We start from the raw sequence: 22,179 nt of genomic DNA, 5'->3' as shown, positions 1-22,179 counted from the left end.
GTGCTTAAAACAGTGCTTGGCACATAGTAAGCACTTAACAAATACCATCATCATTATTATTATTATTTACTTTTGGATTATGAAGAACAGTGCAATCTGTTTGCTCATTAATTTTCTACTTTGTTCATAATAATACCTGTGGTATTTGTTAAGTGCTTATTCTGTGCCAAGCCCCATGCTAAGCACTGAGTTAAATATACAATCAGATCAGGGACAGTCACTGTCCTTCAAGGAACTCACAATCTAAAGTGGGAGGGAGTGAAGGTGTTCAATCCCAATTTTGCAGATGAGGAAATTGAGGCCCACATTAAGAGAAGAAAATTTTCCAAGGTCACACAGCAGGCAAGTGGTGGATCTGGGAATAGAACCCCGATCTGACTCCCACAGCCATACTCAATCCACTAGGCCATGCTGCTTCACCTTCCTTATTGGTCATCACTTGTTTGAACCCTGTCTCTTTACTTCATAATCAACCCAGCGCATTTCCTCCAATTGAGTCAACAAACTTTCAACAGTTAGGGTCAGTTTGTAATCTACTCCTCTCACTTCCCATGTGGGGCTATGATTTTTTTCCCCCAAGTGGTCCCAGGACATCCTCAAATAATGACTCCTGCCCTCATTCTGACCAAGTGCCTCCTTCAGCTGGCTGACCAGAAAGCAGCATTCTTGAGTCATAAATGAAACAACCCAGGCCAACTGTAAATGGGAAATAAGAAAAGCAATTGTATTTGTTAAGCACTTACTATGTGCCAGGCACTGTATTAAGCTCTGGGGTGGATACAAGTGGATCCCAACTCTGCCACTTGTCAGCTGTGTGACTGTGGGCAAGTCACTTAACTTCTCTGTCCCTCAGTGCCCTCATCTGTAAAATGAGGATGAAGACTGTGAGCCTCACGTGGGATAACCTCATTCTCCTGTATCTCCCCCAGCGCTTAGAACAGTGCTCTGCACGTAGTAAGCACTTAACAAATACCAACATTATTATACAAGCAAATCAGGTTGGACACAGCCTTATCCCATATGGGTTTCACAATTTAAATCCCCATTTTACAGATGAAGTAACTGAGGCAAAGAGAAGTGAAGTGACTTGTCCAAGGTCCCACAGCAGACAAGTGTTGGAACTGGGAATAGAACCCATGATCACCTGACTCCCAGGCCCATTCTCTATCCGCTAGGCCATGCTGCTCCTCCTATGTCTGGGCCATAACATCACAGCAAACCTCAGGAACAGAAAGTGCAGACTGCAGTGCTCATCTGCTCAGAATGGAAATATTCCAAAAGCTGAATGCAACCTACACATGTACTTGAAAAAAAACATTAGCATGATTTCAACCTGTGTACAACAATGAGGTATAAAAATTGGACCCAGAGAAGAAAACACAGGTCATCGAGAACAAGAAAAAAGAGAATCAACATGATTTCTAAACCTGCACCTGACAACTCTGGATCGAGGTAATCCACCAACATAAATCGGATCCTTGTCAGAACGATTGAGGTCTGAGGATGCACCAGGAGATTCTCCTTGCTTTGTTTCTTTAGAACTGGGGTTACGGGCATCAATAATTGCCAAGAGCCCTAGGAAGGCAAAGAAAGATGGGTGGATAATAAAAGACTCATTAGAAATTTTTAAAATACCCATCTCTAATGAGTAAATTCCTCTTAGATACTGAAGTACAGCCTTTTCAAAAGGTGGTGTTCATTAAAAATTAAATTCAATTAAAAGGTATTTCCTTTAAGTTAATGATAAGTCAAATAATAGCCAGCTACTAATGGGAGCAAAGACCATATATTTCTGTGGGAATTGGGCATGGGTATCTCTGCACCAAGGTGGACATCATCAAGAAGGTGAAATAGGAAGAATGCTTGGCTCTTGACTCTATTCTGATTTTCAAAGTCAGAAACAGTGCTGAGGATCACAAATGGGAATCAATCAATCCACAGTATTTATTGAGCTCATACAATGTGCAGAGCATTGTACTAAGCATGAAGGAAGGATAATAATAATTAGAATTATATTATTTGTTAAGCATTTACTATGTGCCTAGCACAAGTTACAAAGTAATCAGGTTGCCCCACATGTGGCTCAGTCTTAATCCCCATTTTTCAGATGAGGTAACTGAGGCACAGAGAAGTTAAGTGGCTTGCCCAAGATCACAGAGCAGACAAATGGTGGAGCCGGGATTAGAAGCCACATCCTCTGACTCCTAAGCCCATGCTCTTGCCACGCTGCTTCAGGTTCCCTGCAGTCAAGGAGATTAGAATCTGGATTCTAAAGAAAAGCAGAACCCAAGACTGCTGGGAGGACTTGAGTACAGGGACTGCAGGTATTCCAAAAATGGCACATGGTGATTCAACTCCCTCCCCCACACCCCTGACCAGCCACTGAGGGGAGAAGTTGAAAAGGATTGGCTCCTCCAAGCAGCCTGTTGCTCCCATCAGGCAGGGTGTGAAGCAGTGTGGTCAGTGGAAAGAGCCCGGGCCTAGGAGGCATAGGACCTGAGTTCTAATCCCAGCTCTGCCACTTGCCTGTTGTGTACCACAATTTCCTCAACTGTAAAATGGGGATTCGATACCAGTCCTCCTTCCAATTTTGACTGTGAGACTCATGTAGGATAGGGACTGTATCCAACCTGATTAACTTGTATCTTCCCTGGCACTTAGAACAGTGCTCGACACAGAGTACGCACTTAACAAATGCCATCATTACAGACTCAGAACAGTGGATTGGGGAGGGTGGGGGATCTTGTTTGTGTTCATTATAGAAGCCCTGCGCCCTACCTGCAGGACAGCTGGAAGCTGAGGTTACAGCTGATCTTCCTAAAGGTCACAACATGGGAGGGTTGTGACTGCTGACCAGGGATAGTCAACCTCCAATAGAAGCGCCATGGTCTAATGGATACAGCCCAGGCCTGGGAGTCAGAAGGTCCTAGATCCTAATCCCACCCAGATCTGCCACTTGTCTGCTGTGAGACCTTAGGCAAGTCACTTAACTTCTCGGTGCTTCAGTTCACTCATCTGTATAATGGGGATTAAGACTGTGAGCCTTCTGTGGGACAGGGACTGTGTCCAACTCAATTATCTTGTATCTACCCTGGCACTTAGAACAGTGTATGGCACATACTAAGCACTTAAGTACCACAGTTATTATTATTATTGACAAGGCTGAAGAATCTGCAAATTGTTCCCTAACAATAATATAGTGCAACACTGTTGTTACAATTTCATTAATTTAGTATTTTTGCTTGGTCATGTTTTATTTTTCAATTGTAAAATGCCTCATGGGCCATAGGCCTTGGGTAAATTCCCATTCTTGTGCCTTGCCTGAGCACTTAATATCTACGATGTTTTACAAAGTGCTCAATTAAAGCAAAAAATGAGAATAATAATAGCATACCATAGGTATGATTGTTAGGCTGCAAACTGGAGTGACCACTAGATCACAAATAAAATCGTAGAACTGACCCCTATTCATTTTAATCCATTTGCATTAAGAAACAGCATGGCCTACTGTAAAAAGCATGGGCCTGGGAGTCAGAGGACCTGGGTTCTAATCCTAGCTCTGACACGTGCAAGTTGTGTGACCTTGGGCAAGTCACCTAACTTCCCTGTGCCTCAGTTCCCTCACCTGCAAAATGGGGATAAAATACCTGTTCTCCCTCCTACTTAAATGGTGAGCCCTATGTGGGACCTGATTATCCTCTATTTACCCCAGTGCTTAGTACAATGCTTGGCACATAGTAAGGAGTTAATAGATATCACAGTTACTATTACTATTCTTGCTTACCTTGTTTTCTGTTACGCTGGAATGCAAGTTTATACCAGGTTCCATTATTATAATGTTTATCTGTAATAAGAGCAAGGGGTCCTGAGCCAAGGTCAACCGTTAGCTTAACTTTGCCATCCACCAGTTCAATGGACAAGAAGTCTCTCTGTAGGAGAAAACACAGTACAATCTAATTAGCAATCAATCAGTTAACAGTTACAATGCCCACTTCAGGTGGGCAGAGCTAGGATTGAGCACTTGAGAAAGTACAAAGAGTAAATAGATATGATTCTTGCCCTAAATCATTGCCTCGTGTACAGAGAACAATCCTGGGAGTCAGAAGGACTTGGGTTCTAAACTCAACTCTGTCACTGGTCTGCTGTGTGACTTTGGGCAATTCACTTAACTTCTCTGGGCCTCAGTTACTTCATCTATAAAATGGGGATTTGAGACTGTGAGCTCCATGTGGGACAGGGACTGTGTCCAACCTGTGTCCAAGTTCAGCTTTGAAAAACGAGTAAGTCTTTGAAATGTCACAGCAAGGAGACTAGATGTAACCTAAAAGCTATGACAATACTGAAATTACACAAGTTTTGATAAAGTTCTACATCTTAAGATCTGAATAGCCCATAGGAGAATATTTCTTAAAATCTTCCACTCCAGAAGTAAACATTATTCTTGCATGGCAAGTCTACTAGGCTCTCCCAGCCCAACTTCAAATCCATTTGGAAAGCTAGTTAACCAGAGAACCAGATATTTTCAGCACAGAGAATTCCCATGAAATCATATTAGAAAAGAAAATAAATGCAAAGTTCCCATGAAGTGGAACTCACATAAAGAACACCAAGTCCAGAAAATGCATAGAAACAGAGACAGTAAAATTTGACTCAAAATAAACAAAACAAAAATGATAACTATAAAAACTCAAAACTTTCACAACATTTTTTTTAATTCTGCTTGATCTCATATGAAAAAATTCTTACAGTGCCATTGGAAGCAAGGTATAGGAGGAGCCCATTAGGAGAGAAGGTACTAAAAAGCATTATTATTTGAGTCACAGTAGGTCGGAGGGTCTTTTCCACAACTGAATAACCACTGCCATCAAAGTGGAAGGAAGAATCTTCATTCTGCAGACTGCAAGCAAAAAACATAAATGAAATACTAACTGTTCCTGTGGAGATAGTTGCCTTTAAGAGTAAAATCTATCTTTTATCACAGCCAAATTGGTGGATATTTTACTCCCATAATTAGAATATAATTCTGAGGAAATGGGGAAAAAGCCTGGCCTAATGGATAAAGCAGAGGCCTGGGAGCTAGAGGACCTAGGTTCTAATTCCAGCTCCACCATTTGCCTGCTGTGTGACTCCGAACAAGTAACTTAACTTATCTGTGCCTCAGTTTCTTCAACTGCAAAGTGCGGATTCAATACCTGTTCTCAAGCCTGTTTGGACTGTAATCCCCAGGTGGGACTGGGGTTGTATTTGCTCTGATTAACCTGTATCCACCCCTGCGCTTAGAATAGTGCTTGAAACATTGTAAATGCTCAACAAACACTATTATAAAAAGAAAGAAATTTCAAAATGAATGTGTGCTTTATATGAAGACTTAAGTCAAAAGGCTGTTCACATATAAAGTCTTATGTCTGAGGAAATCTGAAATTAGATCTTGACTGATTTAGGTAATTTTTTACTAACTATAAAATTCGAAAGAATAAGTATTAGTATGAAGACTTTTGCTTCGATCATTGATCTCTTCCCAGGAGCTTTGTACAACTGCTTTAATCAAAGTCTTTTTTCCTCTTTGTTTTGAACTATGATCCCTCAGCACCCTCTATTGGTTTTAACTAGCATTTCCCCTAGGCAATTGTCTTGGAAAGGCCTTTATATTCCTGCTGCATTCTTTCAGTGGACTGTCAAATGTAAATAATTGCCTGGAAAATGACCCACTAATGGATTAGAAATCGTTTTCCTTTCGTGGCCATATTATTTTACTTTACAATGAAGGAATGGAACTGTTACCAGTATAATACGGTCTATTTTCCACAGCTTTGTCCCTCTTTTCCTCCCTGCCACAAAAGAGGTGGCCTTGGTTAATCATAAGAAATTTTTTAAAAGCCACTAGCTTCCCTATTAACTGTAAATTTTGGCTAAAAAACATTTGAGAATGTTTCCTGAAATAATTTTCTATGGTGCTGCTGGGCCTGAAGTTTGCATTTGAGGCAGTAAAATAAGTTTAGTATGAAATCACCTCTTTCCCTTTTTAGAGTTCTGCTGGCCATACAGAGATACCATTCTAGTCCTTGAGTTTTATAGATAAGACACTTAAAATATCGATAGTCGTATACTGAAAGGATTTAATAGTCATTCTAGAAAATTAAATTTTAAAGTACACAGCAATATCCATCAATGTCTTCCAAAGACAAGCAGCTGGGCCCATTGGAAGCTCATCCTCTAGACTGTAAGCCCGTTGTGAGCAGGGAATGTGTTCACTAACTCTGTTGTACTGTACTCTCCCAAGCTATTAGTACAGTGCTCTATACACAGTAAGAGCTCAGTAAATATGATTGATTGATTATTTCATTAAATGGAAAAAATCACTGGCCTAGGAATCAAATGACCTGGATTCTAAAACCCACTCTACCACTTACCTATGTCACCTTGAGCAGGTCACTTTATTATTATTATTGATATTATTTTTATTATTATTACTCATTATTATTATGGTATTTGTTGAGTGCTTACTATGTACTGGGCAATGAGGTACTAAGCACTAGGGTGGATGCAAGCAAATCGGGTTGGACATAGTCCCTGTCCTGCATGGGGCTCACAGTCTAAATCCCCATTTTACAGATGAGGTAACTGAGGCACAGAGAAGTGAAGTGACTTGACCAAGGCCACACAGCAGAGAGGTGGTGGAGCCAGGGTTAGAACCCACGACCTTATGACTCCCAGGCCTGTGCTCTAGCCACTACACCAGGATGGGCTAACTGTGGTTTAGTGGAAAGAACACAGGCTTGGGAGTCAGAGGACATGGGTTCTTATCTGGCTCTGCCACTTGTCTGCTGTGTGACCTTGGGCAACTCATTTCGCTTCACTGTGCCTCAGTGACCTCATCTGTAAAATGGAAATTAATACCGTGAGCCCCACATGGGACAACCTCATTATCTTGCATCTATCCCAGTGCTTGGTACAGTGGTTTGCACATTAAGCACTTACCAAATACCATAATTATTACTATGCTATCTTAAACTTCCCTATGCCTCAGCTTTCTCATCTGTAAAATGTGGATTCAATACCTCCTCTCTCTCTCTCTTACCCTGTAAACCCAATGCAGGGTATGGATATTGTCTGAGCTGATACTCTTATATCTACCCCAGTGCTTAGCACAGTACTCAGCACATGATATAAATTTAAAAATACCACAATTACCATTATGATTATTATACATCATATTATCAGCATTATTACTGTAATTATGATTATAATGCTCTTCTATAATATTCTCCCAAGTGCTTAGGTCAGTGCTCTGCCCACAGTAAGAACATGATAAAATGGGTTTATTGATTGAAGTAGTTATTATGTGCCATGCCCTGTGTCAAGTGTTGGGGTAGATTCAAGATGAGCAGAACAGAGTCCCCATCCCACATGGAGCTCACAGTCTAAGAGGGAAGAAGAACAGGTATTGTTTCCCCATTTTACTGAGGAGAAAAATAATAATAATAATAACATTGGTATTTGTTAAGCGCTTACTATGTGCTGAGCACTGTTCTAAGCGCCGGGGTAGACACAAGGGAATCAGGTTGTCCCATATGGGGCTCACAGTCTTAATCCCCATTTTACAGATGAGGTAACTGAGGCACCGAGAAGTTAAATGACTTGCCCAAAGTCACACAGCTGACAAGTGGCCGAGCCGGGATTCAAACCCATGACCTCTGGAGAGTAGTTAAGGGACTCACCCAAGATCCCATGCCAGCGGTAGAACTGGGATTAGACCTAAGCATCTCTTGCCCTTTCCACTAGGGCATACCATCTTCCTGCCTTCCTCTGTCCTTTCAAAACATGGAGTATGTAGGCCAAGGGAATCCTCCCTACATGACATGGGAATGTCCTCAGTTTCCTACATTCTTTCACTCAAAATCGTATTTAATGAGCACTTAGTGTGTACAGAGCACTGTACTAGGTGCTTGGGAAGGTCCAACACAACAATAAACAGTGACATTCCCTACCCACAATGAGTTTACAGTCTAGATGTCTGTTTCCCATTAGAGTAGTAGGCTTGAAAAGGTTGTGAGAAGCACAAAAGGCTTGAGACACCGGCTCTATTATGCATCAGGAGTAGAATATATAAAGAGCAGGAAGCAATACTGTTGCTGCTCAAGTATGGATAAGATAAACACATTCGTAACTTGTTAATTAAAGCATGATAGTTAACGTTCACAGTCTAATTTTCTCTAACCCTAATCTATTTTAATATTTCTCTCCCCTGGCTAGACTGCAAGCTCTTTGTGGGCAGGGATCACATCCATCACCTCTGTCACATTGTACTGCCCCAAGCACTTGGTACAGTGTTCGGCATATAATAAGCAATCTAATCCCGAGTCTGCTATGTGACCTTGGGCAAGTCACCTCACTTCTCTGGACCTCAGTTCCCTCATCTGCAAAATGGGGATTAAGACTGTGAGTCTCATGGGGGACATGGACTGTTTTCAACCTGATTATCTTCTATCTACCCCACTGCTTTGTACAGTGCCTGGCACCCAGTAAGTGCTTAACAAAAACCATTAAAAAAAAAGGACTCCAGCAAATGAAAAAACAGTGGCAGTGGGCTGAGGGCTGTGAGGTAGAGGCTGTGGGACAGGCTCTCCAGAGGCAGGGAGTCATGGTGGTTGAAAGAAATAGGCCAAGAGAACTGGCACAGGCATTTTGGGAGTGGTCAGCAGTGGGTGGGGTAAACTCCTATTGGTCAGATAATAATATTAATAATGTTGGTATTTGTTAAGCGCTTACTATGTGCAGAGCACTGTTCTAAGCGCTGGGGTAGATACAGGATAATCAGGTTGTCCCACGTGAGGTTCACAGTTAATCCTCATTTTACAGATGAGATAACTGAAGCACAGAGAAGTTAAGTGACTTGCCCACAGTCACACAGCTGACAAGTGGCAGAGCCGGCATTCGAACCCATGACCTCTGACTCCCAAGCCCATGCTCTTTCCATTGAGCCACACTGCTTCTCGTGGCTTCTCGTGGCCACGTCAGATCTCCCCAGCCTTCCGCATCCTTTAGCAAGACTACTAAAAGCACAACCACCAAAAAGTAAACTTTCCCATTCCAATGGACAGGAGTAAAAATCTTACCTTCCGAAGCACCCATCGCATTTACCCTCTCTTTCGATGTAATTCCACAAACCAATGGATTTTCCATTCAAAGATGCTTCCCCCACACAGCCTTTAAAATGAGTGACCTTGATGGCAGGTGATTTCTAATGCAGGAGAGAGGGAAATAAGAACATTTGGTGGAGTAAATGTTAAAAACTCTAGAATTTCTCTGAACAGCTGGGCTCTGATCCTAGAGAGCTCAAACCTCACAGATTCAGACTGAGGGGTTAGTGATGGATCGGTTTAATGGGCAGAAAGACAAAAATCACTTTACCACCTATCTCCCCTGCAAGCATCTGCTTCCCAGTCAAATCACAATCAGTAATTTTCCCAAAGAGATGGAACCTTCAGTCACATCACAGAAATAAAGACAATTAAATATCTTTGTCTTTGTTTTACAGTCATCTGTAACATGTAGAAAAGCAGTGTGCCCTAGAGGATAGAGCACAGACCTGGAAGTCAGAAGGACCTGGGTTCTATTTTCGGCTACACCACTAGTCTATGTGACCTTGGGCATGTCACATAACTTCTCCGTGCCTTAGTTGTCTCATCTGTAAAATGGGGATTAAGGTTATGAGCCCCATGTGGGACCTGGACTGTGTCCAATCTGCTTGGCTTGTTTATACCCCAGTGCTTGGTACAGTGCCTGGCACATTGTAAGCGCTTAACAATTATAATTATGGAAGACAGCAGGGCAAATGGCTTAACTTGTCTGTGCCTCAGTTCCCTCATCTGTAAAATGGGGTTTAAGATTGTGAGCCCCATGTAGGATAATCTGATTACCTGGCATCTACCCTAGTGCTTAGAACACTGCTTGGCACATAGTAAGGGCTTAACAAATACCATAATTACCAATTATCTTAAAAACAAAACAAAAAAAACCTGGAGTTGGAATGGGGACTAATGAGAAGATCTGACAGAACCAGGGAACATCTTCTGTATCCCCAACCGGCCAACTGTGCCCCTAAAATTCCATCTCAGAGACGACTACCCGACAAACTCTCCACATCTGATGGAAACGGTGCCAATCACCCCAGCACAACTGCATCAACGGAGTTACCTGGAATGGCAGGAATCTGTAGCAGGACAAGAGGCAAATTGTGTTCAGACTAAACATCCTACACCAGGGAATATTTAAAGGATTACCTTGATCTGCCCTCCCAGTCCTCCAACAAATATGAGTGTTGACTTGTTTATGTCCAGCACATTAGCCGTCCCCGGGGATTTAGCAGTCTTCGTTAACGGCTTCTGAGTCGAGCTTATTTCCTTTATAGTTAGTGAGCCCGTGTTTCCAAACCTGACAACCACAGAGAATTACATCGTGAACTCTTTCAGAAAATGCTCTCCCTGAACACTACTTACTGAATTATTCCTATCTCAAGTCTTCAGAGCTGTTCAGAGATTAATTAGAAGAGCAGAGCTCAGAAGAATGAAAGCAAGTCTTGAGACGGTTAATATATTGCCTGACATTCTCAGGCTTAGCTCTCAATGCCTCGGAGACTAGCCCTGCATCCAACCAGCATATATCTATGAATGTTAAAAGCAAAATATTCCACAACACCTACAGTTTTTGGTCAGTAAATTTACATGATAGACATAACATCTTATGTTATTCCTATTTGGAGAAGTTTTGCTGTGTAAAAATCATTCAGTGTTCTGAAAACAAGGGGCAACTTGTTCATCTATTGAAAGGAGACCAATCATCACTGGGTTTGCCACATAATAAGCGCTTAACAAATGCCATTCTCATTATTATTACCATTATCATTATCATAATTACTATTACAAAAATTATGATACCTTGTTATATATATGCTGTACCACTGGTTGTTGTCAATCGGAAAGTCGGAATATTCCAGTCTGGTTGACCCAGATCCCACATCCCACAGAAAAGCTACTTTGCCCCGTCGCATCTCGACAGCCAAGAAATCGGACTGAAAATAAGACAATAGAAATTGGTAAGCTATGTACAGAGGGGTGTTTTGGCCAATAAATTCCATTTCAATCAAATAATACAATAAAATTGTGCCACTTTTGAAAGACTAGCTTGATTTCACCCTCAACTAAGATGACTGTGTGCCAATAACTTCTTTGAAAAATGGTGATCGAACACCTGTTCTTCTGACTAAATACTGCGAGTCCCACACAGAACAAGGATGATGTCTAAAGTGATTATTCATTCATTCAATAGTATTTATTGATCACTTACTATGTGCAGAGCACTGTACTAAGTGCTTGGAATGTACAAATGGGTAACAGATACAGTCCCTGTCTTTTGACGGGCTTACAGTTTATTATCGTCTTTCTAGCCCAGTGCTCAGTGCAGTGCTTGGAACACAGTAAATGTCAAACACCTCAATTATTATTACTATCATATTATTATTATTATTATTATTATTATTATTAATTCATCTAAACTTTCTATCCCAGGATAAGTACTGATTGGACTGTTTCTCACAGTTTCCATCTTCCATTCATTCAATCAGATTCATTGAGCACTTACTGTGTACAGAGAACTGTACTAAGTGCTTAGCACAGGATGAGAGTCCAATATACAGTCTTTCTTAGGGGAAATATCAATTGAAAATGAAAGTGATGTACTGTGGAAGACCCTCAGTTCTGAGACATATGTGGCTACCTCTTCAGCATTGATCCCTGCCTTTACACTAGACTGTACTTCTGTACCAGATAACAAATTATTTTCAACTACAAAACTAATGTTTTTTCTTTTCAGCCAGTGCAGAAAATCAAGGGTTCTCTCCTCAAACCACAGACCACAGATGACAATGAATTCAGCTTCTGAGGCTGGTCGTGCTTTTAAATGCATGTCCTCAATTGACTAGAAATAACAGTATAGTCTCCTTATGGACAGGGAATGTGTCATTTGTGTATTTTTCACTTCCCAAGGGCTTGGTACCATTCAATACAGCTACAGGATGCTCAGTAAATACTATTACTATTAACACTGCAGTTTCAAAGGAAAATCAGGGATGGAATCTTCTTTAGTGTCACCAAATCTGTGAGCTTGTTTTGGGTATGAAAGTGTCCATTTGTTCAATTGTATTTATTTAGCGCTTACTGTATGCAAATCACTGTACTCTCCCAAGTTCTTAAAACAGTGCTTTGCACAAAACAAGTGCTCAATAAATATGATTGACTGAATGAAATCCCTAGTTTCCCCCATCTACACAAAACAAATGAGATTCATCAGGCAAAGATGCCTATATACTTATTTCAGTCTCTGGATTGTAACTTCCTTGGGGACAGGGATCATGTCTACCAACTTTATTGTATTGTACTCTCCCAAATGCTCAGTGCAGTGCTCTGCAAAGGAAGTGCTCAATAAACACCATTCACTGACTGATAAGGTAGATTACTTACACTGGCACTGCTCCCCAAATAGAAAAGGAGATTGTCAGGTTCCGTTGTTTTCACGTTCAATGTGAGGGTATTGTAGTTAGTGGAAGAAATCTGGGGCTGGTAGGCACGGATACAGTCTCTATCTGCAGACACAGCAACTTTAATCTGGAGGGGCAAAAACAAGGTTAAACTTGAGGCATTGCTGTTACTCCAGTCCCGAAGCTTTCATAAGGTGAAATGTTGACTTCCAGCTTTTTGCACACTAGGAAAACAAAGACAGACTGCCCTCCTGTGCTAATATGATGACTTTATATTGATAATAACATTAATAGCAGCTTTAGGTTGGAACATAGTAAGTGCTTAAATAATATAAAAAAACACAAATATATGATTTATTCAAATAATCATAACAAGAGTATATAGCTCAAACATCACCAGATTCCAAAGACTAGAGCCTCCCAATTCTACACCAGTCAGTAAGCTGTATTTTATTAGCTACCACATAGGGTTAACCTTAGGACAGCAGTGTGACCTTGTAGAAAGAGCATGCGCCTGGGAGTCAGAGGACCTGGGTTCCAATTCCGACTCCACTATCCGCTTCAGTTAAATGGGGTTCAGTACCTGTTGGCCCATATCATCTGCCTCTAACACCCACTCCAGATACTGGTCACAGTCATCTACCACCCCCCAAGTCCCACCTCCAACTTTCTGAACCATTTTGATCCCTTTCTCACCTTCCTTCAATCTTTCTCCATCCCAAAACTGATCTCTGGGAACTTTAATATCCACATAAATGCTCCTGATGACCCTTCCGCTTTCTGCTTACTATCACTCTTCAACTCCACTGACCTTCTGGTCCACCCTAGCTCTCCCACTCACCAACCTGGACACATATTTGATCTCATCATCTCTAGTTACTGCATAATCTCTCCCCTCAACAACTCTGAAAACCCTCTATTTGTCCACAACCTCCTCACTTGCCTTCTCTCCCACACATCTCCTCCCCATAAATCTGTAATCTCCCCCACAGAGACCTCTGATTTTTTGACCCCATCCAATTTTCTCAACTCATCTTGCCCCACTTAGCCTCCATACCCTACTTGATGACGAAAGTGACACCCTCAACACCACCCTTTCTACTGAATTCAACTCTAACACCCCTTTGCCTTCATTATCATCATTATTAATTGTATTTATTGAATGCTTACCATGTGCAAAGCACTGTATTAAGCACTGGCGAGAGTACAATATAACAGTGATATCATACCATTCATTCAATAGTATTTATTGAGCGCTTACTATGTGCAGAGCACTGTACTAAGCGCTTGGGATGAACAAGTCGGCAACAGATAGAGACAGTCCCTGCCGTTTGACGGGTTTACAGTCTAATCGGGGGAGACGGACAGACGAGAACAATGGCAATAAACAGAGTCAAGGGGAAGAACATCTCGTAAAAACAATGGCAACTAAATAGAATCGAGGCGATGTACAATTCATTAACAAAATAAATAGGGTAACGAAAATATATACAGTTGAGCGGACGAGTACAGTGCTGTGGGGATGGGAAGGGAGAGGTGGAGGAGCAGAGGGAAAAGGGGAAAATGAGGCTTTAGCTGCGGAGAGGTAAAGGGGGGATGGCAGAGGGAGTAGAGGGGGAAGAGGAGCTCAGTCTGGGAAGGCCTCTTGGAGGAGGTGATTTTTAAGTAGGGTTTTGAAGAGGGAAAGAGAATCAGTTTGGCGGAGGTGAGGAGGGAGGGCGTTCCAGGACCGCGGGAGGACGTGACCCAGGGGTCGACGGCGGGATAGGCGAGACCGAGGGACGGTGAGGAGGTGGGCGGCAGAGGAGCGGAGCGTGCGGGGTGGGTGGTAGAGAGAGAGAAGGGAGGAGAGGTAGGAAGGGGCAAGGTGATGGAGAGCCTTGAAGCCTAGAGTGAGGAGTTTTTGTTTGGAGCGGAGGTCGATAGGCAACCACTGGAGTTGTTTAAGAAGGGGAGTGACAGGCCCAGATCGTTTCTGCAGGAAGATGAGCCGGGCAGCGGAGTGAAGAACAGACCGGAGCGGGGCGAGAGAGGAGGAAGGGAGGTCAGAGAGAAGGCTGACACAGTAGTCTAGCCGGGATATAACGAGAGCCTGTAACAGTAAGGTAGCCGTTTGGGTGGAGAGGAAAGGGCGGATCTTGGCGATATTGTAGAGGTGAAACCGGCAGGTCTTGGTAACGGATAGGATGTGTGGGGTGAACGAGAGAGACAAGTCAAGGATGACATCGAGATTGCGGGCCTGAGAGACGGGAAGGACGGTCATGCCATCCACGGTGATAGAGAAGTCTGGGAGAGGACCGGGTTTGGGAGGGAAGATGAGGAGCTCAGTCTTGCTCATGTTGAGTTTTAGGTGGCGGGCAGACATCCAGGTGGAGACGTCCTGGAGGCAGGAAGAGATGCGAGCCTGAAGGGAGGGGGAGAGGACGGGGCGGAGATGTAGATCTGCGTGTCATCTGCGTAGAGATGGTAGTCAAAGCCATGAGAGCGAATGAGTTCACCGAGGGAGTGAGTGTAAATGGAGAACAGAAGAGGGCCAAGAACTGACCCTTGAGGAACTCCAACAGTTAAAGGATGGGAGGGGGAGGAGGCTCCAGAGAAGGAGACCGAGAATGACCGGCCAGAGAGGTAAGAGGAGAACCAGGAGAGGACAGAGTCCGTGAAGCCAAGGTGAGATAAGGTATGGAGGAGGAGGGGATGGTCGACAGTGTCAAAGGCAGCAGAGAGGTCAAGGAGGATTAGAATGGAGTAGGAGCCATTGGATTTGGCAAGAAGGAGGTCATGGGTGACCTTAGAGAGAGCAGTCTTGGTAGAGTGGAGGGGACGGAAGCCAGATTGGAGGGGGTCTAGGAGAGAATGGGAGTTAAGGAATTCTAAGCATCGATTGTAGACGACTCGTTCTAGGATTCTGGAAAGGAAGGGTAGTAGGGAGATGGGACGATAACTGGAGGGGGAAGTGGGGTCAAGAGCGGGTTTTTTTTAGGATGGGGGAGACGTGGGCATGTTTGAAGGCAGAGGGGAAGGAGCCCTTGGAGATTGAGTGGTTAAAAATAGAAGTTAAGGAAGGTAGGAGGGCAGGGGCGATGGTTTTAAGAAGGTGAGAGGGAATGGGGTCCGAGGCACAGGTGGAGGGGGTGGCACTTGAGAGGAGGGAGGAGATCTCCTCTGAGGATACTGCAGGGAAGGATGGGAAAGTAGGGGAGGGGGTCGGTGGGGGGGAGGGGAGAGGCGGAGGGGTGCCTTTGGGGAGCTCAGACCTGATCGTGTTGATTTTCGTGAGGAAATAGGTGGCCAGATCATTGGGGGTGAGAGATGGGGAAGGGGGAGGAACAGGGGGCCTAAGGAGAGAGTTAAAGGTCCGGAATCACCTCCACAATCCACTTCCTTCACTCCTATACACAAGCCACAGAGTGCTACTGGCAGAAATCTAGCCTTTGACAGATTTCAGGGGACTCCTTATCACGCAGTTTATTTCAAGACTCATCTGTGGGAGGCTTACACTTACAGATGCTGCCTGCTTTCGGGCCTGATTGATGAGTTCCTTAATTTCAGACAAGTTTCTGCTCAAGTTCTCTTCTAGCATTTTCAAAGGTTTCAATCGATCAAATAAGAGATTGGCTTGTATTTCCACTTCTTTCACTTTCCTCTCAGCTGAGACAGCTGCCAAAGAAAGAGGGAGAGAACAGAGAAATTAATTTGCCCATTATTGTAATCTACATACAGATGGGATGTTCCAGGTAATTTGTTTCCTCAGTAGAAGTCCAATTGAGAAAAATGCACATGTTGAACAGGAAATGAAAGCAACTTTGCATTCATTGTGAAGGCAAATAGCCCATTAGTGATCTTTTAATGAATCGTGAAGGTTTTATCTGGATGATATGCCAAATCATGATTTTGTGCTTAGTCAGCTCAAATATTTACATCTTGCAAAGTGTTTGCTCAAGTACATCAGGGTAACAAACATACTAGCTTTTGATGAGTCACTTATGAATTCATTGGTCCTCCGTAATGTGGCGTTGACTCTGGACAAGGCCGAGGAAGTATTCAGCAGCTTCTGGCTGAAGTCCATGATGTCATTCAATGTACTGATTGCGCTTGTATTAGCTGACATGGCCACCTCTTTGCTTCCAAATGTTTTTTCTCTGACACCTGGAAGATACATGTCTTCTTAGAATATAGACATTACACAAAATGAGTGAGGAGTATCAAGAGAAAAGTAAATCCAATTTATACATATAAACTCTGAAAACATACAACTTCTCGGTGACAAACTGTGGGTATTTTAAAGATGAGAGATCAATCAATCCATCAGTGGTATTTTATTGAGCACTTAGTGTATGAAGAGCACTAGATTAAGAGTTTGGGAGGGAACAATTAAACAGAATGGTGGATAGATTCCTGAAATACATTTATTATCTTTTAAGGACTTTTAGACAGCAAAATGTTCATGTTTTTCTTTTTTAAAGAATCTCACTGGGTGTTGCCATTTCATACCCAACAAGATTATAAATAACTACATGAAGTGCTTGATGATATTAAAGTCTCCCCTGAGAACAACGGATGAGCCTCCATCTTGACAATTCAGGATGGAGAATTTTCAAAAATGAGTTGTTTAGCGAGTTTGTGGTTTGTGCAGGAACACTAACACAGTCTCATCCCAGCCACTCCTATCTCTACAGGGGCACAAAGTGAAAGGAGTGAGTAGGTGGATCACTTCTCTATACAAAGTAGAATGCATGCAAAGCCTGAAAATAAAAGCCCTACTCCTTCTCCTGCTCCTTTGCTTTACTTAAAACTGTTTTCCATCGAATCATGAACTCCTCCAATAGACTTTAAAACTCCTTGAGGGCAGAAATGATGTCTTCCAACTCTATTGTATTGTACTATTCCAAAAGCCTTGTTCAGGGCTCTACACCCAGGAAGCACTCGATAAACACCAGTGATTGCTTTCCAGAATGGCTTATCTTTCCCATATTGAGAACATCTTTATTACATTTTGTAAGATTTCCTTGCAGTTTTGATTTTCAGAAATGTGATTCCAAATTGGGAATGGAGTCCACCTAAAATATTCAGCATTTCCTTCAAGAGGCTGTCTGTCACGTTGGGCTTTACTGTTTCAGGAGCCGTGATTTTGTGATCATGGAAACTTTTGTCAAGAAATAAGCAAGTGATCCTATTTTAACAGAGTAGTTGGTTATTCAATATTAACTCAATCAGTAGTACTTCTTCAGCACTAACTGTGAGAGCTATTGTACTCAGATAGGAAACAACACAATTAGTAGAAATGAGCTCTGCCTTCAAAGATTTTATCAGCTAGTGGGGGAGACAGACCCAAAATTAAATTACAGGAAGGTGGAAGGAATAGAATACTTCGAGACCAGGCCTGGAAGTCAGAAGGACCTGGGTTCAATCGTATTTATTGAGCGCTTACTGTGTGCAAAGCACTGTATTAAGCACTTATTAAGTACAATTCAGTAACACGGGGCTCACAATTCAATTTCACAATTTCAATCCCCATCTTACAGATGAGGTAACTGAGGCACAGAAAAGTGAAGTGACTTGCCCAAGGTCACACAGCAGACAAGTGATGAAGCCGTGATTAGCACCCATGACCTCTGACTCCCAAGCCCATGCTCTTGCTACTAAGCCATGCTGCTTCTTAATGCTGGTTCTAACCCCACTTCCGCCACATCAGCTGTGTGACCTTGGGCAAATCACTGCCCAACTCTATGCCCCAGTTACCTCACCTGTAAAAAGAGGATTATGGCTCAGAGCCTCATGGCAGACTGCATCCAGCTTGATTAATTTGTATGTACCCCAACATTTAGTACAGAGCCTGGAGCATAGTAGTCACTTAACAAATAGCATAAAAAATAATAATGATGAGCATCACCTGGGAAGGCCATCTGGAAGAGATGTGTATTTCAAATTAATACAAATTTTGATAATAATAATAATAATAATAAAAATGGTATTTGTTAAGCGCTTACTATGTGCCAAGCACTCTTCTAAGTGCTGGGGTAGCTACAATGTAATCAGGTTATCTCACGTGGGGCTTACAGTCTTAATCCCCATTTTATAATCAAGTTGGATGCAGTCCATGTCTGCCATGAGCCTCCACGTCTGTAAGCCTTAAACCCCATCTTACAGGTGAGGTAACTGAGGCACAGAGAAGTTAAGTGACTTGCCCAAAGTCACACAGCTGATAAGTGGCAGAACTGGGGTAAGGTAGGCATTAAAGAACACAATCTGTTCTCCCATTAGATGTGCTTTTGACATTTGGAATAAAATGTCATTATGGACTTAGGGAAAGTTCTTCCAACCACCGAGGTCTATTTGGATAGAATATGATGGGATTTCAGAAGACATGGTGGCATCAGCCTAGGTGTGAGTATTAAAGAGAGAAGTTTTGTTGAGGCAAGGTTGTTTTTTTTAAGACCATAATATCTGCATTACAGAAGTACTGACAAATTTCTTGTCCAGAGCAAAAAATAAAGTGCTTCAGTGAGGTTCTGCTTACCAGAGTGAAACAATATAGTCTGCTTAGAAACAGAACAGGGAATTTAAGGGCCATATTTTGTCCTTCAAGAGAAGTCCTCAACCTCCAGATTCAAATTTGGGAAACTTGCACAGATTTCTAAAGGAGAGCTTTCTCACTTCAATTCTTTAATTAATGTGAGGCATCATATGATTAATCTGTCTGTAACTGATTTTAATGTCTACCACCCCTGTAGACTTTAAATGCCTATGAACTCTGTATTGTACTTAGCTCTGTGCAAGTGCTTAGTACAGAGCTTTGCACACAGTAAGCACTCAGTAATTACCACTGATTGATAAATAGGTTGCTAAAAGGATCAAGGAAGAGGAACCTGTAAATACAGGTTTGAGCCACCAGATAGAAAAATAACTCTTTTTTAGAAAAGGAAGAAGCTGGTGAGGATGAATTTTTAACTGCAACTGCAACCATTTGCACTACAACATTTTAAATTTAATTTTATCTAAATAATCTTGTACTTTAGGTACACCAACATTAGAGTGAGTCAGCGTTCTTTCAATATTCACCTTCATGGAATCATCCTATAAGAGAGCAGTGCTAAAGGAAGACAGAGAAGGAAGATGAAAGTATTAGAGTCTCTTTCCTTCTTCACAACATCACTAAAATCCACCCTTTAGTCTCCATCCAAACTGCTAACACATTAATCCAGCACTCAATCCTATCTCACCTAGATTTCTCCATCAGCCTCCTTACTGACCCCCCAGCCTCCTGTCTCTCCCCACTCCGGTCCATACTTCACTCTGCAGCCTGGATCGCTTTTCTACAGAAACACTCAGTGCATGTTTCCGCACTCCTCAAGACACTCAAGTGGTTGCCCATCCACTTCCGCATCAAACAGAAATTCCTTACCATCGGCTTTAGAGCACTCAGACCCCTTGGCCCCTCCTAACTCACCTCACTACTCTCCTACTACTACCCAGCCGGCACACTTCATTCCTCTAATGCAGTCCCCCGATTAGCCTGTAAGCCTGTCAAAGGGCAGGGACTGTCTCTATCTGTTACCGATTTATACATTCCAAGCGTTTAGTACAGTGCTCTGCACATAGTAAGCACTCAATAAATACTATTGGATAAATGAATGAATGAATGAATAAGCTACTCACTGTACTTTGATCTCATCTTTCTCACCACTGACATCCCATCCATGTTGTACCTCTGGCTTGGAATGCCCTCTCTCTTCATATTCAACAGACAATTATTGTCCCCCCACTTCGAAGGCTTACTGAAGGCACCTCTCCTTCAAGGGGCCTTCACTGACTGAGCCCTCATTTCCTTTTCTACCACTCCCTTCTGAATCACCCTGATTGGTTCCTTATATTCACCACCCTCCACACTCTCAGTCCCGCAGCACTTATGGACCTATCCACAATTCATTTATTTATATCACTGTCTGTCTCCCCCTCTATCCCGTAAGCGCCTTGTGGGGAAGGAATGTGTTTTTTACATCATTATATTGTACTTTCCCAAGAGTGCACTCCTCTACACACAGTAAGCACTCAATAAAAATAATTGATTAATTCTAAGAAGCTTTTTTCTTTTTTTGATATTTGATAAGCATTTATTATGTGCCAGCTACTGTACTAAACACTCGTATTACAGAAAGGTCTCCAAAGGGCACCCAAACCATCAAGCCATCTAACCCACAATCTAACCCAGATCAGATTTTGAAAAGTAATAATAATGTTGGTATTTGTTAAGTGCTTACTATGTGCAGAGCACTGTTCTAAGCACAGGTAATCAGATTGCCCCACGCGAGGCTCACAGTCTTCTTCCCCATTTTACAGATGAGGGAACTGAGGCACAGAGAAGTGAAGTGACTTGTCCACAGTCACACAGCTGACAAGTGGCAGAGCTGGGGTTCGAACCTATGACCTTTGACTCCCAAGCCCGTGAGCTTTCCACTGAAAAGTATTAAAGGAGAACTGTTCTTAGGAGTTAGCAACTTAGGAAATAAGAATGGAATGCAGTTCAAGGAAATTAGTTAAATGGTTATAATAAAAAGGGCTCCAATTTGTGGTTTTCCTTTGAAGACTGGATTATAGATTGCAGCTCTGCATTATTCCAGGTTCTCTTAAAAACAGAAAATCATCAATTCCAATTCAGGTTCCGCTTACGACAAGGGACTAAATCAGCCTCCAATCTCATCTGTTGGCGGGGTCCCTCATCAGCTGCCAGACAGGACTTCATTTTGCTCTTGGAATGAGAAGGCGTTCAGCAAATCAAGATACAATCCTTTCACTTACCATTAGGAAGAGTTCTGAGTATCTGCAGTGAATCATTAAGCCGGTGAGTAATTTTATGAGCACTCTCTTGAAACCTGTGTACCTTTTTTTTCAATTCACTCAATTCAGACATAACACCTATTAAAAGGAAAAAGGATCTGTCATTTGAGTTTGCATAAATTTGCATACTAAAAATCCATCCAAGTATCAGCTGTAATCAGTCTGTTAGGGGACACTAAGATTTTTGCCTGTATTTGCCACAGACTCTAGGCTTTGGTTACTTTTGAGGCAGTGGTATCTCACTTTCTAATTATGAAATCTCCCAGTCGCTTCACTTAAGAGAATAGCTTGTGCATGCTAATGCTTAACTCTTGATTGACCACTAAATTATAAGCTTCTTGTGAGCAGGAAACATTGTACTCTCTGAATACAGTGCTCTGCACAGAGTAAGCTGTCAAGAAACATAATTGATGGATGCTCATTATCAATTTTCCCTAGAGATCACTGTCTCACTAATCAGAATTCAGAACTGGCATCAAATAGCAACAATTGAGAGATTTAAATCCCTAAATCTAAGTCATTCCACAAACTAGCATCCCTGGGCACCCAGAAATCTTTGCAACTTTAGGATGTGACACACAGAGAAGCAGACATAACATGGGATATAGAGAAGCAGCATGGCATAGTGGATACAGCTGGGGCTTGGGAGCCAGAGGTCTTGGGTTCGAATCCCGGCTCTGCCACTTGTCAACTGGGTGACTGTGGGCAAGTCACTTCACTTCTCTGGGCCTCAGTTACCTCATCTGTCAAATGGGGATGAAGACTGTGAGCTTCATGTGGGACAACCTGATTACCTTGTATCTACCCCA

At 42.4% G+C, this 22,179-nt stretch overlaps 1 protein-coding gene across 1 annotated transcript in view; it reads right to left on the bottom strand.

The window, feature by feature from the left end:
• The window catches only part of LAMA1 (laminin subunit alpha 1), a 182,851-nt gene that overhangs the window by 31,386 nt on the left and 129,286 nt on the right, over window positions 1-22,179 (bottom strand). The window contains exons 42-51 of the mRNA XM_039912223.1: window positions 21,332-21,448; window positions 16,499-16,699; window positions 16,038-16,192; window positions 12,519-12,662; window positions 10,938-11,071; window positions 10,284-10,434; window positions 9,117-9,241; window positions 4,747-4,897; window positions 3,785-3,929; window positions 1,434-1,575 (exon numbers count right to left, since the gene is read on the bottom strand). Of these exons, the coding sequence (XP_039768157.1) occupies window positions 1,434-1,575; window positions 3,785-3,929; window positions 4,747-4,897; window positions 9,117-9,241; window positions 10,284-10,434; window positions 10,938-11,071; window positions 12,519-12,662; window positions 16,038-16,192; window positions 16,499-16,699; window positions 21,332-21,448 (1,465 nt within the window). The remainder of the gene's footprint in view (window positions 1-1,433; window positions 1,576-3,784; window positions 3,930-4,746; window positions 4,898-9,116; window positions 9,242-10,283; window positions 10,435-10,937; window positions 11,072-12,518; window positions 12,663-16,037; window positions 16,193-16,498; window positions 16,700-21,331; window positions 21,449-22,179) is intronic.

The sequence above is a fragment of the Ornithorhynchus anatinus genome, chromosome 5 (assembly GCF_004115215.2).
Source record: "Ornithorhynchus anatinus isolate Pmale09 chromosome 5, mOrnAna1.pri.v4, whole genome shotgun sequence".
Taxonomy (NCBI): Eukaryota; Metazoa; Chordata; class Mammalia; order Monotremata; family Ornithorhynchidae; genus Ornithorhynchus; species Ornithorhynchus anatinus.
The sequence above is the reverse complement of the archived record's forward strand: the minus strand, read 5'-3'. Positions and strand labels throughout refer to the sequence as shown.